The sequence below is a fragment of the Rhinoderma darwinii genome, chromosome 3, assembly GCF_050947455.1.
Source record: "Rhinoderma darwinii isolate aRhiDar2 chromosome 3, aRhiDar2.hap1, whole genome shotgun sequence".
NCBI classification, from domain to species: Eukaryota; Metazoa; Chordata; class Amphibia; order Anura; family Rhinodermatidae; genus Rhinoderma; species Rhinoderma darwinii.
The window spans coordinates 170,103,960-170,120,589 of record NC_134689.1 but is presented as its reverse complement, the minus strand read 5'-3'; the positions used below and the strand labels follow the sequence as shown (position 1 = coordinate 170,120,589).

The window sequence follows — 16,630 nt, the reverse complement described above, 5'->3', positions numbered from 1 at the left end:
ACCCCTCTAAGTGATAGTTGCAATTTGCTTATATAGTTAGTTGCATCCATTTATATTTTACGGCGCAGTGTGAAAACTGGGACAAATCACTTTAGTTTGGTGAAAGTTGTGTTAAATATATAAACAGCACACGCTACGTAATATATTTAGCACTTTTCGTGACATCCTGCGCCACAAGGCTGCCATTCTTGTACACCAGTAATAGCACAAAAATGACACGTCAATAAATGTAGTGCAACCATCGCATGTTGTTTATCCGTTCTCCTTTGATGCATCTTTTTCAAACATGTTGTACATTTTGATTACTCCTTTATTCTAAAGGCACATTACACCACTTTTACGCCAAATTTGTTTAATAAATGTGTCCTCCTGTGTTCATTTCCTGTACATTATGTATATATTCCAATATCTAAAGGCACTGGGACAAACACTTTGGGCAGGAGATGATATCACGGCTCCTACTCCACATGGACACTACGATTTTTCCTCAGTCAAAACAAACTAAGCAGGAGAGCGGCGCATGACGTCTACAGTTTGGAGAAAAAAAAATGAGTCTTTCACCACGGTCCCTAGGCGGTCCCAACGGTCGGTTTCATGTTGTGAGTTTGGTTCGTCCTCCACCGCTGTCGTCACTTTATTCACCTCCCTAAAGACAGCGCACAAGCTCTGCTTCTCCTTCCTATTGTTTCCCGCCGCGACCGCGCCACAGTCCGCGATAGAAGCGCGCACACGTGTCCTCTCAATGGTAACCCCCTCCACGAGCTCGGTCACGTTCTCCCTCTCCACCGGTACGTACGCGAGCATGGCGCGGGGTCGCGCTCTCACTGTGCGAGGTGCAGGCCCGGCTTGTAGTACCTGCGGCCGACGCTAAGGGGTCGCTGTTCTGCGCTTTTTGCCCCCCTCACCACCACCACCAGCAGCAGGAACAGCAGTGGCCGCCGCGGCCTTAGGTCTTTTTGTCTGTTAGGCAGAGTGAGGAGCGCTCGATTCCGCGGCAGCTGAGCTCAGCCGCCTTTGCGCGGGTACATGAGAGAAAAGGCACCGAGAGGTGACCGGAGGAAGCCGCGGACAACAGCGCACACGGAGCCCAGCCGCCGGCATAAGGCACTAACACAAAGGGAGACTTGGAGCCCGCAGCGGCCCGGCAAAACATGCTCCGTGTCCGGCTACAATCAGCCGGGTGTCCGTGCTGAAGAGGGGGGACCGTGAGAACGAGGTGCCAGGTCAGAGGCGGGCCGAACCTCCGCCGTCACCTTACACTTATCGACGTGAAATCCCCCTCTCTGCCCGCGGCCTTAACTTTTCCGTGCCCCCCCTCTATCCCTGAACCGGCTTCCCCGCTCCTGCCAGTGCCTCCTGTGCGGTCCATGAGCGGGATCAGGTCGGCCGCTGGCTCCCTCCTCTCCTGAGAGCCGAGGAGCGGGAGGCCGCCACCCCCTCGCCTCGGAGCCGCTTGCCTCCTGCATTAACTCTGTTTAGCGCTCTCTACACCTCGACATCACTAATCGGTTATTTGAGGACACCCCGGGGTTGCCCTGTCTTCTGCCGCCAGCTATTACGATGTCTAATTCGACTGTAAAATCGGAGCCCGATCACCGGAGGAAGGGGCAGGCTTTCCTGGATGAGCTGCGGCAGTTCCATGAGAGCAGAGGGTGAGAATGCTGCACATGCAGCGGGACTGAGTGTATCATCGGGGGGAGGGGAGATGGAGCTCACCGTGTTTATTATATGGAGGGAAATCCTGCACACTTGTATGCTTCCCTATTGTAATGTCCCCTGTAAGCCTTGCACCTGCTTGTGTACATGGGGCGAAGTTACCTTATGTGTGGGGGCAGGGAGAGGGAGTCCCCAGTGCTCCCTTATTATGGAAGTTGTGGTTAATGTTACATGCTGGGGTTTACCTTCTTGTCATAGACTGAAGGCTGCAACTTGTTGAGATCCTACCTCGTGCATGCTAGAATGTTATTTACTATGTCCCTGGACCCCAGACATTACTATCTCACACGCTGGGAACTTCTAGCCTTGCTCTGTAGTAAGGAGCCAGTTATGTATCATTTTCTTAGCAGGATGTGTCTATAGAAAGGGTCTACAGCCTGTGGCTGATAGCTGTTGGGGAAACTACAACTCCCAGCATCCCCTGGCCGCCTTATAACAAACAACAGGTGACCCCTATTTCTTTACCTTCACAAATTAGAAATGAGCAGGCGGTTCTTTCTGTGAATTGATATTTTCATTGATAGAAGAATAAGTGCAGCAGGGCTCAAATATTCCAGCCATGACAGCAAGTTTTATTAAATTACAGGTTCCACAGCCTGCAACATCTGTATACTATTACCGTGTTTATAGGAGTCATTGTGGATTTTGTATCTATAGCTGTATTTGATTCATTTTACATGATGTAGTGTCCAATGATGTGCTTCGAAGAGCTGGGAGATGTAGTATCACACAGTTGTTAGGCCTCGGCTAGGAAGCAACTTCCACCGCACAGACTTGTCTGTCAATAGGCCGCTGTCTGCAACTTTTCAGCAATACAACACTGTCCCAACAGTTGCACTCCAATAGAAGTCTGTGCTTCCCATACTACAATTGCATTGTAGTGGGATTGTACAGTATTGGAAAAAATGGCTGCTTTTTTCTAACAGTGCCACTCCTGTTTGCAGGTTGTGTGTGGTATTGCAGCTCAGGCCCATTCACTTCAATGGCACAAAGTTGCAAGAAGAGACACAACCTATGGGCATGCGTGGCGCTGTTTTTGAAAGAAAGCAGTCATATTTTTTCTAATACTGTACAACCCCTTTAAAGGAGATGTCCGGTCACAAAAAATTGATGGCCTGTCCTCCGGATGGGTTATCGGTATGTGATCTGTGGGGGTCCTACACCCGGCACCCCCACCAATAAGTTGTTTTCAAGAGGCCGCAACGTTTGTATGAGCGCTGCTTCCTCTTCATTTCATTTGCTGCTCACACTGAATCGCCGACGCTTGTAGTGGCGGTTCACAGTATTACAGCCTTCTATTCACTTCAATGAAAGATGGCTGTAATACTGTGAACCGCCGCTACAAGTGTGTCGGTGATTCACAGTGTGATCAGTAAAGGAAGTGCCGGGAGTTAGACCCCCACCGATCACATATTGATGGCCTATCCATTAAGGTTTGGGGCTGAACAAGCCCTTTTTAATGCTGCCAGGGGTCCAGAAGTCTGTGTAGCCTGTGCCTTAGAGGGCTACAATTTATATTGTTTATGAATAACCTCTTTCCTGGTTTTACAGCTTCACATTGCGATATGTATTCTTTAGTATATCCTTGATACTGTATGAACAGTGTCTCAGGAACCATGTCTTTTGTATTGCCACATCGTTGGATAAATAAGGGGAAACCGACATGAAATTACCTTGTCACCAGTTACAGACAGAGGTAAAAAGGTTCTTTTGTTTTTATGTTGTGTTTATAGAATTGAGCACAAAGTTATGAAACATTAACTTACAGTAAATTCCAACTTGATTTCCTAGCTCAGGCTTCAGTGTGGGTTTATATACTAAGGTCACCCATACGCTTCCACCTATGGATGTTCTGCATACATTGAGGTCTGTTTGTGGACATGAGCACGTGCCCAGTAAATAAACACCGTTCATCTGAAGTTTCCTACTGTCTTATTTTTATGGAGGCAGTACACGTAGGTCTGTTTCAATGCCACCTCTCTGACACAGACCCCTTCTAGCAGCTACATATAGGAGAGGTGGATGTGTTAATGTGGCCCTTTCCACTGAGAGGCCTGGAGACAGCCGAGCCAGTGCCCCCCTTAGACTTCAAAGATAGAGCCCACCCGTGTGCGTCCACGCCTGTTTTGGCTCAATAGGATCACCGAACAGCCAGGGGGTCCCAGAGGTAATCAATGTATACACTACCTATATAAACAATGACTGCGAGGGGTGTAACGAAATAATTTTCGATATAGAGAAATGAGCGTAAAAATATCACGTGCCCTCCCTAAAATCCAGCACCGGCTACACCCAATGGAAGGTGTATGTGTGACCACTGCATTCTGAACATGAGGTCACGAAGAAAGACATCACTCGTGGTTGCGCTATTTATGCTAAAGTCACACCTGTGTCAGTGTGTTCTGCTGTGTCAGAGGGGGGGGGCACAAGGTAATAACGGAAGCAACGGACACCGTCAATGGAACACATTGACTTTAGTAGATTCCGTCAGGGTGTCTGTGATTTTACCGGAGACAGTAGCGCAGCATGATGTTCTATTTTCTTAGGTAATCTCAGACGGATCTGCAACGTAGACCCCTAACGAAGCCGCCAATGCACATGTGAACGAGGCCTTACTTGCATACATGGGTCTTCAGAGTTGGGATTAGGCATATTTATTTTTTTAAGAAAGTACATAGGCAAGCAGCAGTTACAAATTGGAAAAAAGTTACATTTCCGAAAAACCCCTGTAAAGTTAAGGTGGCCAAAAGGCTCGTTTGGCCAACAGCCATTCCTAGCGACTTCCCCCTGCACATGCGTGCATGCGTTCTCAATGGGGAGAGGGGAATAAGCCGCTGCCAGACACTGGATGGCGGCTTATCTCCCGGGAGACTACAAGAACCCCCCCCCCCCATCAGTTTTTGGGGGAAAGTGGTCGGTGATCATGTGTATGTGCACCTTTAAGGCCTGAATGACTTCAAGGTAATTGTGTAGAGTTGTAAAGCTATAATAAGGATATACTGAATAACGGATGAATGAGCCCACTACTGGCCCTCACATCATGCTCCTGTCCATGTCTCTGCAGGTCCCGCTTCCGGAAGATCCCTGCAGTGGGGGGCAGAGAGCTTGACCTGCACGCCCTCTACACCAGGGTCATTACTTTGGGAGGTTTTGCAAAGGTAAGGAATCTTTCCTTGTGTTGTAAATCCGCTCACCTATGAACCTGCTGCATTGACTATATATCGCCAAAGATCAATCCCTGTATACACAACACACACTATCTGCCCCTTACTACACCACATAGGAGAAAAAATAAATACATATATAATACATATTAGTATACAGCCATGTACAGGTAATAGATGAGGTGCACTGGAGGAGGAGAAGCTACAATGAGTAGCACTATATAGAATTAGAGCAGCTAGTAGTATTGGGGTGTGGCTCATCCCAGTTTCTGGGGTCATTGTTCCACATAAGAAGTCCTATATTGGTCCCTGTGTGGCGATTCTTGAGTCCCTCTGGGCCTTGTGTTTACAGGGAATTTGCAGGCTAGGTCGATCAGCCGGCATGTGAGGCACTTATGGGCCTAGCAGGCCTACGGTGAACGCTAGGGCTTCCAGGCCGCGGTATATATTTCTAGCGGCCGGGCCTTACGCGGATCCATGTGTGCAGCTTCCCTTCACTCACTACTTTCCGTAAGTCAAAATTAGCGGGCAATGCTTTACACATCGCTAATCGTCCCCAGAGCGCGGCGCCGAGGCTAGGAGGAGGGCACACACGGCTTCCCGGCCTCAGAGCGCGGCTGACCTCCCTCCTCCCTGAGCAGGGACGGAGGCAACAAAAGAGCACAAGCTTGTAGTAGATGTGTGCTCCGGCTTCTGTCCGGTCTGGTATGAAACCGCTGTGTACGATAAAGGCTTGATGGCCGTGCTAATGTAACACAGAGGCGGACATGAGCTTCCCGTGCAGCTCCCGCCCTCCCCCATCACTGACGATTACAGCTGTGCTCTGTGAGGCACAGGGGAAACACTTCACTTCTTCCTGCAAACAATAGTGCTCTGAGGTCCGTCCTGTACAGAAACCTGTCTGTCTACAAGAAGTCATGTGATGATAAATCTCTCCTGTACATCTTAGGTCTCCGAGAAGAACCAGTGGGGAGAAGTAGTAGAAGAGTTCCACTTTCCACGAGGGTGCGCCAATGCTGCCTTTGCTTTGAAACAGTATTACTTGCGGTGAGTACCGGTTATTTTTTATATTCTATCATTGACAGCAAAGTGTTTTATTACCGTATTTTCCAAGCAGGCTTGATTTCTTTCAAGTAGGGGTTACTGGAACAAGCGCATGTTATATGTCCCAGTTTGCGTGTTAGTTGATTGTTCCCCACTAAGGAGTGGTTCCTTAGTTTGGTTCTTGGAGGACCACATTTTTGCAGTCTATATTTCAAAATCTTCTTCAGACCTCAGGGTTTTTATTTTACCTCTTAGGCTGAGTTCACACGAGGCGGATATGCTGCGTTAAAGTACGCGGCGTATCCGCCCTGTGCGCCACAGGGAATTCAGAACGAAAAACAGCACCAAACTTTGGTGCAGTTTTTCGCCCGCATGTCCGCAGCGAAAAACTACAGCACTTATCCTGGCTCATCCCAGGAGACCGCTGCAGCAGCGGTCACATGGGATGAAGCGTCGTCCATGTCAGCCTCTTGGGATGACATGTCATTCCATGTGACTGCCGCTACAGCCTGTGAGTGGCTGCAGCGGTAACATGGGAGGAAACGTCATCCCAGGAGGCCGGCCTGGATGAAGAAACAGTCTTCTGGGTAAGTATAAGAAGAAGATATATATTTTTTTTTTTCTGATCTGCGTTTTTCTTGGCAGAATCACTGCAAAGAACGCAACAACTGCTATTTGTTGCGGGTTTTACCTCCCCATTTAAGTCAGACACTTAAGGTGGACTTTTCTTTTCCTCATTCACTACTTGTGTTCATAAATAGTCTTTGCCTCTTTGGGTATTGTTCAGACATCACAGATTTTTGCTTGAATTTAGGTCTCGTGCACACGACCGTAGTGGTGTGCACGGGCCGTGACTTGCGGCTCGGACGGCTGCAGAGTGTTACCCGCGGCTGCCCGCAAATCACGGGCCGTGCACATTGCCGTGTGCATTCATTTCAACGAGCCTTGGCCGCAAACTGTGGCAGTAATAAGACATATCCTATCTTTTTGCAATGCACGGACCGTGGAAACCACGGTCATGTGCATTGGCCCATTCAAATGAATGGGGCTGCAATTCACCCGCAGCTTTGTGGGTGAATTGCGGCTTAAAAATAAGTTTGTGTGCATGGGGTCTTACAGTGCAAAATCCCATCCGCAAGTAAAGCCAGGCCTGGTTATGCATTTGGCTAGAAACAAAAGAACGAAAAGAGGAGATGGACCTCCAAACTCAAAAATGGAGGCACACAGGGTCACTATGGATGGAGCATTATGGATCAATACGGTACAGATCTGTAATACGGCACTGTGCATAGGCCGCTAGACCTTTAGGTATTGGTAGCCGTTGTTTTGGACAAGCATTTTAGGTAAGCTGCTGCAAACTCCAAGTGTGCATTTTAGAGGCTTATGCTTATTGATCTATAGTCTTTGATTTTTAACGTTTCTATCACATTTATTTATGCTTGTAAAATAGGCAAAAATCTTTGGAAACCTATTAGACTTGAAATGTTAACTGCTAGTCTTTGGAAAGTTGAATACAGTTTTTTGCTCTGTTTATATGTTTAGTTATTTGCTTATTTCTGTAGCCACAGTCAATATGTTCTTCTCTTCAGCTAATTTGAAATTACCTTAACTAGATTGTTTCATAGTTGCTCTTTCAACATATTACATTGTGCGAATATTTCTATAGTCACTGATTTATTTATTTCTTTTTTTAAGTGATAGTGTTAACCGGTTATGCAAAGTTGATGACCGCACATGCTTGAAAAAGGCTCCTTGATAGCCAAAACGTTGCATGTTGGATTAAACACCTTTATTTTCATCATGGGTGGACTGAGTGCTGCCGCCAACTTTGCATAACCTGATTATTTTATAAATGTCAGATAGATGCAGGTCCCACCTCTGGGACCCGCACCTATCTCTAGAGCGGGGCCCTGTAAACCCTGTTCTAGCTTTGTCTGATCTCGCTGACTCCTGGCCACTTCCTTGTTATATGGTCGGGCGTTACGGAAACAGCGTAGCTCAGCAAGTTACTCTGTTTACGTAACTCACGACTATATAACCAGGATGTGTCCAGGAGTCAGCAAGATCAGGCAAAGGTAGAACAGGGTTCAGGGGGCTCCGTTCTGGAGATAGGTGCGGGTCCCAGTGGTGGGACCCGCACCTATCTGACATTTATGACATAATCTTGTGGATATGACATAAATGTGTCTGATGGGAAAACCCCTTTAAGACTGTTTTGCTGTTAGCAGGGATCTAGTAGTTTGTGCATTATTTGGGCCACGCTTTCCTCTTCCTTGTGTTTTTCTATGAAAACAAAAAGGCAATGAAGGGAAGACAAATGAGGATTATAGACCTAAAGAATATCTTACTTATGATTTAAAATGTAATATCATATGACTAAAATGCAGTTGTGCACATTACAAGTTTGTACTTGGGTTGCCTTTGGAGAATGACAGTTCAGTATTTCATGATGACAAAAAATGGCACTTTACTGTGTTTTTTATTGTTTGTTTTCCTCTATTTTCTAAGGTAAATAGGCTTGTGAAAATATTAATTAGGCCCCATGCACACGACAGCAAAAAACCTCCGTTTTTGCGGACCGCCATTACGGAGCCATTCACTTTCATTGAACACTGACACCTTTCCGTAGCACTACGGAAGGGTGTCAGTGCCGTGGAAATGTTCTGGGAATTATGGAACATGTCCGTTCTTTCGCATTTTGCGGGCCGTGCTCCCATACTTTGTATGGGAGCACGGCCCGAAAATGCGGCTGTCAGTCAGCGGGCCGTGATTGCGGGCACGGTCGTGTGTATGGGGCCTTATACGTGTTTTTTAGCGACTTACCGCAAACTATTATTTTTCTGTTCACTAAATCGCTAGTTTAGAATTGCTGGGCTTCATTTAATAAATCCATCTTAGAGGAAAAGCTTTGTTGCCCAGAGCAGCCAGAGTTCAGCTTTCATCTTGTAAACTGCGTTTGAGAGGTTCTTTGGTTGTTATGGGCAGAAGGGGAACTTATTATCCCCCCTCCTTTTTGTCCAATATTTAGTTGTGTACATGTATAAATGCAGGCACTTCACTAGCTTCATTCCTAGTCTATAGAACTAGAATCAGTTGCTTTGCATGAAACTTGTGTAGAGCTGAGGATCAGATGGGCAGTGTGTACGATCATCACACACTTTATACACAGGGCTTGTATTACTGGCTAGAGAAGCTTTGACTGTTCAGGCTGTCTTCCTGTTGGCTGTCCTAGTTTGACTTCCACACGTGAATCTGTAGTGACTGCAGCAGCGTAGACATAGACTGCTAGCGAACTTTATGTAGTTCAAATTCTATCGTGTATATGTCATTCTTCTGAAATGTGTTGGGTTTGCTCACTGTTTCTTGTGTTTTGCTAGTTGCAGTAAAAATGCAGGATAGGGATAGAGGTTGATCAGCTGCTTTAGTGTAGTTTATAGAACAATTGCTGTTGTTTGTGAATGTAAATTATGCTTTTTCTATATTATTTAGCTCCTATAAGGGTCCATTCAGACATTACCCCTTCAGGACACAGCCTGTTTTGAGCTTAAAGACAAAGCCGATTTTTTTCAAATCTGACATGCCATGTTTTGTGGTAATAACTTCGGAATGCTTTTACCCGTCCAAACGCTTCTGAGATTGTTTTGTCGTGACATACTGTACTTGATGTTTAGTGAAAAAATGTGGCCAATAAATTCAATATTTACTTGTGAAAAACAGCAAAATGTAGAGAAAATTTGCAAAAATTATCACTTTTCGAAATGTATCTGCTTGTAAAACAGTAATACCACACAATATAGTTACTATTTCACTTATCCCATGTGTCTACTTTGTTTGCATCGTTTTTTTTTGAACGTTCTTTTTTTCTGGGACGTTACAAGGCTTAAAGCATTAAAGCAAGAATTAAAGCAAAGTAGGGGTGATACGTAGAAATTTCATTTTTTTTTGCAGAAATTCAAATGTAATAATTTTTTCCTGTAAGGCTGGATTCACACGAGCATGGTCGTAACGTAACGTATTTTGGCCGCAAGTTCCGGACCGAACACAGTGCAGGGAGCCGGGCTCCTAGCATCATACTTATGTACGACGCTAGGAGTCCCTGCCTCGCTGCAGGACAACTGTCGCGTACTGTAATCATGTTTTCAGTACAGGACAGTAGTTCCACGGAGAGGCAGGGACTCCTAGCATCGTACATAAGTATGATGCTAGGAGCCCGGCTCCCTGCACTGTGTTCGGTCCGGTACTTGCGGCCGAAATACGTCCGTCAATTACGGACCGAACATGCTCGTGTGAATCCAGCCTTACACAGAGGGTTTTACCAGAGAAATGCAGCTCAATATATATTGCTCAGATTCTGCAGTTTTTAGAAATATCCCACATGTGGCCCTAGTGCGCGTATGGACTGAAACACAGGCCTCAGAAGCAAAGGAGTACCTAGAGGATTTTGGGGCCTTCTTTTTATGAGAATATATTCTAGGCACCATGTCCGGTTTGAAGAGGCCTTCTGGGGCCAAAACAGTGGAAACACTCCAAAAAAGACACCATTTTGCAAGCTACACCCCTAAAGGTATTTATCAAGGGAAATAGTGAGCATTTTGACCCCACAGATTTTTTTGCTGAATTTAGTTGAATGAGGCTGTGTGACATAAAAATCATTTTTTTTCCCCCAATAAAACGTGGACATTTTCAATGTTTACAAGGCATAAAGGAGAAAAAACATGCCAACATTTGAAAAGCAATTTCTCCCGATTACGGCAATTCCCCATATGTGGTAATATACGGCTGTTTGGACACACGGCAGAGCTCAGAAGATAAGTAGTGCTATTTGGCTTTTGGAGCTCAAGTTTTGCTGGAATGGTTTTTGGGTGCCATTTCGTATTTGCAAAGCTCCTGTGGGACCAAAACAGTGGAAAACCCCAAAAGTGACCCCATTTGGGAAACGACACCGCTCAAAGAATTTATCTAGGGGTATAGGGATCATTTTGACCCCACAGGTTTTTGCCGAATTTAGTGGACTTAGGCCATGAAATTGAAAAGCAAAAAATTTTTCCGCTAAAACGTGGACATTTTCAATTTTTACAAGGCATAAAGGATAAAAAGCCCCCAACATTTGAAAAGCAATTACTCCCGATTACAGCAATACCCTATATGCGGTCATAAACGGCTGTTTGGACACACTGCAGGGCTCAGAAGGGAAGGAGCACAATTTGGTTTTTGGCGTGGAGATTTTACAAAATTCATGTTGCATTAAAGAGGCTCTGTCACCAGATTTTGCAACCCCTATCTGCTATTGCAGCAGGTAGGCGCTGCAATGTAGATTACAGTAACGTTTTTATTTTTAAAAAACGAGCATTTTTGGCCAAGTTATGACCATTTTCGTATTTATGCAAATGAGGCTTGCAAAAGTACAACTGGGCGTGTTGAAAAGTAAAAGTACAACTGGGCGTGTATTATGTGCGTACATCAGGGCGTGTTTACTACTTTTACTAGCTGGGCGTTCTGACGAGAAGTATCATCCACTTCTCTTCAGAATGCCCAGCTTCTGGCAGTGCAGATCTGTGACGTCACTCACAGGTCCTGCATCGTGTCGGCACCAGAGGCTACAGTTGATTCTGCAGCAGCATCAGCATTTGCAGGTAAGTAGCTACATCGACTTACCTGCAAACGCCGATGCTGCTGCAGAATCATCTGTAGCCTCTGGTGCCGATGTGTCCTCGCTCGTCTGACACGATGCAGGACCTGTGAGTGACGACACAGCGTGATCTCTTGAGAACACGGCTGTGTCTGCACTGCCAGAAGCTGGGCGTTGTGAAGAGAAGTGGATGATACTTCTATACACAACGCCCAGCTAGTAAAAGTAGTAAACACGCCCCGATGTACGCACCTAATACACGCCCAGTTGTACTTTTACTTTTCAACACGCCCAGTTGTACTTTTGCAAGCCTCATTTGCATAAATACGAAAATGGTCATTACTTGGCCAAAAATGCTCGTTTTTTAAAAATAAAAACGTTACTGTAATCTACATTGCAGCGCCGATCTGCTGCAATAGCAGATGGGGGTTGCAAAATCTGGTGACAGAGCCTCTTTAAGGTAAGGTACCAGTACAGTGGAAAGCCCTGAAAAATTACCCTATTTTGGAAGCTACTTCCCTGAAGAAATTCATCTAGAGGTATTGTGAGCATTTTGACCCTGCAAGTGTTTTGCAGAAATTAGTGCACAGTGGAGGTTGCAGATTGAAAATTGCAGTTTTCCCACTGATATGCCATTTCAGTGACCAATATGTTGTGCCCAGCTTGTACCACTGGAGACACACACCCCATACATTAAGCAGGTTCTCCAGAGTACAGTGATATCCCATATGTGGTCATAAACTGCTGTTTGGGCACACTGTCCGGCTCAGAAGGACCACCATTTGGCTTTTGGAGCATAGATTTTGCTTGGTAGTAGTTTTGTTTGGGGTATTACTGGTATTTCAGCTTATGCATATGGGGGCATAGTCAATCTGGTCGGAGTACATCAGGGTATATGCAAGCTGGGCGGAGTACATCAGGGTATATGCAAGCTGGGCGGAGTACATCAGGGTATATGCAAGCTGGGCGGAGTACATCAGGGTATATGCAAGCTGGGCGGAGTACATCAGGGTATATGCAAGCTGGGCGGAGTACATCAGGGTATATGCAAGCTGGGCGGAGTACATCAGGGTATAGGCAAGCTGGGCGGAGTACATCAGGGTATATGTAAGCTGGGCGGAGTACATCAGGGTATAGGCAAGCTGGGCGGAGTACATCAGGGTATATGTAAGCTGTGCGGAGTACATCAGGGCATATGTAAGCTGTGCGGAGTACATCAGGGCATATGTAAGCTGGGCGGAGTGCATCAGGGTATATGTAAGCTGGGCGGAGTGCATCAGGGTATATGTAAGCTGGGCGGAGTGCATCAGGGTATATGTAAGCTGTGCGGAGTACATCAGGGCATATGTAAGCTGTGCGGAGTACATCAGGGCATATGTAAGCTGTGCGGAGTACATCAGGGTATATGTAAGCTGTGCGGAGTACATCAGGGTATATGTAAGCTGTGCGGAGTACATCAGGGCATATGTAATCTGGGCGGAGTACATCAGGGCATATGTAATCTGGGCGGAGTACATCAGGGCATATGTAAGCTGTGCGGAGTACATCAGGGCATATGTAAGCTGGGCGGAGTACATCAGGGCATATGTAAGCTGGACGGAGTACATCAGGGTATAGGCAAGCTGGGCGGAGTAAATCAGGGCAATACATAAGCAAAGGGGAGTACATCAGGGTATATGTAAGCTGGGTGGAGTGCATCAGGGTATAATAGGATGATGTAATAATGGGGTGAATGAATAATCCATGGGTTGGTGTGGTCTGCTTTGAACCATTCTTTTATGCACAGGCCGGGTTTATTGGGTATTATACAAAATATCTGCGCTCCAGTATTGCCTAATCTTTGACTTCTTCACTAGCCCCATAAGCAACACAAGGCCCTAAAGTGTCCTCTTCTACACTGCATCTACGGGGTACACCTGTGGGGTCTTATCATATGACGATGTTGGTTTTTTGATGAAAAACTACTTAAGACAATTTGTCTGGGTCATCATTTTGCCTCATTGCATTCGGAGTCATAACGTGTTATTTTGCCATTGACGGAGCTGTGTGAAGGCTTGGTTTTTGTGGAACGAGCTGTAATTGTTATTGGTTTCATTTGGGGTACATGTTATTTTTTTTTCACTATTCATTCCCTTTTTGGTAGACGAGGAAACCAAAAAACAGCAATTCTAGCACCGTTTTGTTTCTATTTTAGTGTTCACCGTGCAGCATAAACATGTTAACTCCATTCTGTGGGTCAACACGATTACAGCGATACCAAATTTATAGTTTTCTTTACGTTTTACTACTTTTCCCACAATAAAAATACTCTTCTAAAAAAATAAAAATAAAATAATGTTTTAGTGTCGCCATTTTATGAGAGCCATAACTTTTTTTATTTTTTTGTGGATATATCAGTGGGAGGACAAGTTTTTTTGCGTGACGAACTGTAGTTTTTGTGGGTACAATTTTAATGAATTTTTTTATCACTTTTTTGAATACATTTTTTTTTTTTTGAGACCAGGTGAAACAAAAAATTAATTCTGTCATTGATTGATTTTATTTTTTTAAGGTGTTCACCGTGCAGTAAAAAAACGTGATATTTTTATAATTCAGCCAGTTTCTGAATGCTGCGATATAACTTTTTATGTTTTTTTTATTATTTTATTAAAGGGGTTGTCCGAGATTTTTTTTTTAAGTACAGTTAGAAATACATTACACATATTAAAAATTGCATAATATACTTACCTGTGCAATCTTTCTTCTGTTGTCCGCTCTGGCTGCTTCTTCCTTCTGGTCACTTGAGCTCTGACGTCACCTTTTCAGCCGCCTCCACTGTCGTGTCGTATCCCGATCACATGGTCTCGCACCAGCGAGACCTCGGATGGTACACGACACGTCACTTGTCACGTGGTGTAGATCGGCTTCTTCTGCTTCACATGCAGTAACGCGCATGCGCTGTCACTGCTGTTCTCGCAGTCCCTGCTGTTCTCGAGATAACAGCAGGGGCCGCGCATGCGCGTTACAACAGAACAAGCCGATACACACCACGTCACAAGTGACGTGTCGTGTACCCGGCAAGAATTCAAGATCAACAAAGCAGCAGAGCCGGAGCAGAGAGAGACGTCAACTATCAAGTTCCCGACGGCAGGATCTGGAAACTGGGCCACTTTGGAAAACGTAAGTATATTACAAATGTATTTATTTTTTTAACTTAAATGATTTAATGGTGTTATTAAAAATATTCTGTTATCTCGGACAACCCCTTTAAGGGTTTTATCAGGGAAACAGGGTGATTATTGTTTTTATTACTTAAAACGTATTTATATGAAACATTTTATTTTTTACGTGGTTTTTTTTTTTTTTGGGGACTTCAAGATTTGATCTTCTGATCCCCTCTACAATACAGTGCACTACTTATGTAGTGCATTGTATTGTAATGATATGTTCACGCGCTTAGCAAAAAAGTCTGAAAATACGGAGCTGTTTTCAAGGGAAAACAGCGCCTGATTTTCAGACGTTTTTTTATTCAAACTCGCGTTTTTTTTACAGCTGTTTTTGGAGCTGTTTTTCTATAGAGTCAATGAAAAACGGCTCCAAAAGAAGTCACATGCACTTATTTTCCGCAGGCGTTTTTTTACGTGGCCGATTTTCAAAACGGCCGTGTAAAAGAACGGCCTGTCGGAACAGAACGCAATTTTTCCCATTGAAATCAATGGGCAGATGTTTGGAGGCGTTCTGCTTCCGGTTTTTGGACGTTTACGGCCCGAAAAACGCCAAAAATAAGCCGTGGGCAGGACCTTATTGGCTTCCATACCTGGCCACCACGATGCTGTTGCTAGGCTTCCTGGTTCCTCGCGTGGGGGAGGTGGTCGCTTCAACCACTTCGATGTGGCAGACAACATTGACCGCCGCACTGAAGGGGTTAAATGGCGGCGATCGCTGTTGCAGTGGGTTGTCAGCTGTATATTATAGCTGACACCCGCTGAAGATGAAGCGAGCACAGCTCATGTGCCCGCTTCATCTACAGGACGGGTTTGCTATGTCTGATTGCGGTAAGTTAATTGCAATGAAAACGTACCAGACCCGTCATTTTGCGGGAAGGGGTTAAGGTGTGGTTAAAACTGCACTTGTTACCACGATTTTTGATATGGCTTTGTTTCCAACTGCATCGAAAGCGTATCAAATCACCGTAAAAACGCATGCGGTTTCCGTGCCTGTTTTTTCTGTGTGCTTTTAAAGAGAACCTTTCACCTCCCCATACATGTGCAGCATGTAATGGGGAGGGCTGCACAAACCCTGGGGCACTTTACATTTTTTTTCTACCTCCCACCGTTATTTAGATATCGGTGCCATTATATTTGGCGCTCGATTTATTTAAATAACCCCCTGAACTGTCAACAGGGCATGTACTGGCAAAGGGGCGTGTTACTATGGCTGTGACAGTGTCCAATCAGATATGGACAGTGCCTCAGCATGAGTGTGGGATTGCAGTCTTTTCATCTGAACAGGCAAAGGGGTGTGTGGAGAGGAGAGTGTGCATTCGCGCTCATCTCTTCAGCTCTTGAGAGAGGTCAGTTTTATATTGTCTGCCGAATTTGCAAGGGGCGTGTCTCTGCTACGGACAGTGGAAGCGCTCCCCAGCTTTTACACTGTCCTTAGCAGTGACACGCTCCCTTGGCAGTTCGTCAGACGAAGTACAAGACTGATCTCTCACAAGAGCTGAAGAGATGAGAGCGTGCATGCACTGACATGCCCCCTTGCCTGTTCGGATGAAAAGACTGCAATCGCACGCACACTCATGCTGTGGCACTGTCCATATCTGATTGGACAGTGTCACAGCCATAGTAACACGCCCCCTTGACAGTTCAGGGGGTTATTTAAATATTGGGCAACAAATATAACGGCACCGATATCTAAATAACGGAGGGAGGTAGAAAAAAATGTAAAGTGCCCCCGGGTTTGTGCAGCCCTCCCCATTACATTCTGCACTCAGCTGCACATGTATGGGGAGGTGAAAAGTTCTCTTTAACCACACCTTTACCGCAACGTTTGAATCGAACCTCACTGTGGTAAAAATGTCTTTGCTACCTGATAT

At 45.4% G+C, this 16,630-nt stretch overlaps 1 protein-coding gene across 1 annotated transcript in view; it reads left to right on the top strand.

Annotated features, from left to right (window-relative positions):
* The first annotated feature begins 771 nt into the window (after positions 1-771).
* ARID2 (AT-rich interaction domain 2) overlaps positions 772-16,630 on the top strand; it is a 163,405-nt gene continuing 147,546 nt past the window's right edge. The window contains exons 1-3 of the mRNA XM_075857031.1: positions 772-1,652; positions 4,781-4,874; positions 5,830-5,927. Coding sequence (XP_075713146.1) covers positions 1,561-1,652; positions 4,781-4,874; positions 5,830-5,927 — 284 coding nt within the window. The 5' untranslated portion in view covers positions 772-1,560. The remainder of the gene's footprint in view (positions 1,653-4,780; positions 4,875-5,829; positions 5,928-16,630) is intronic.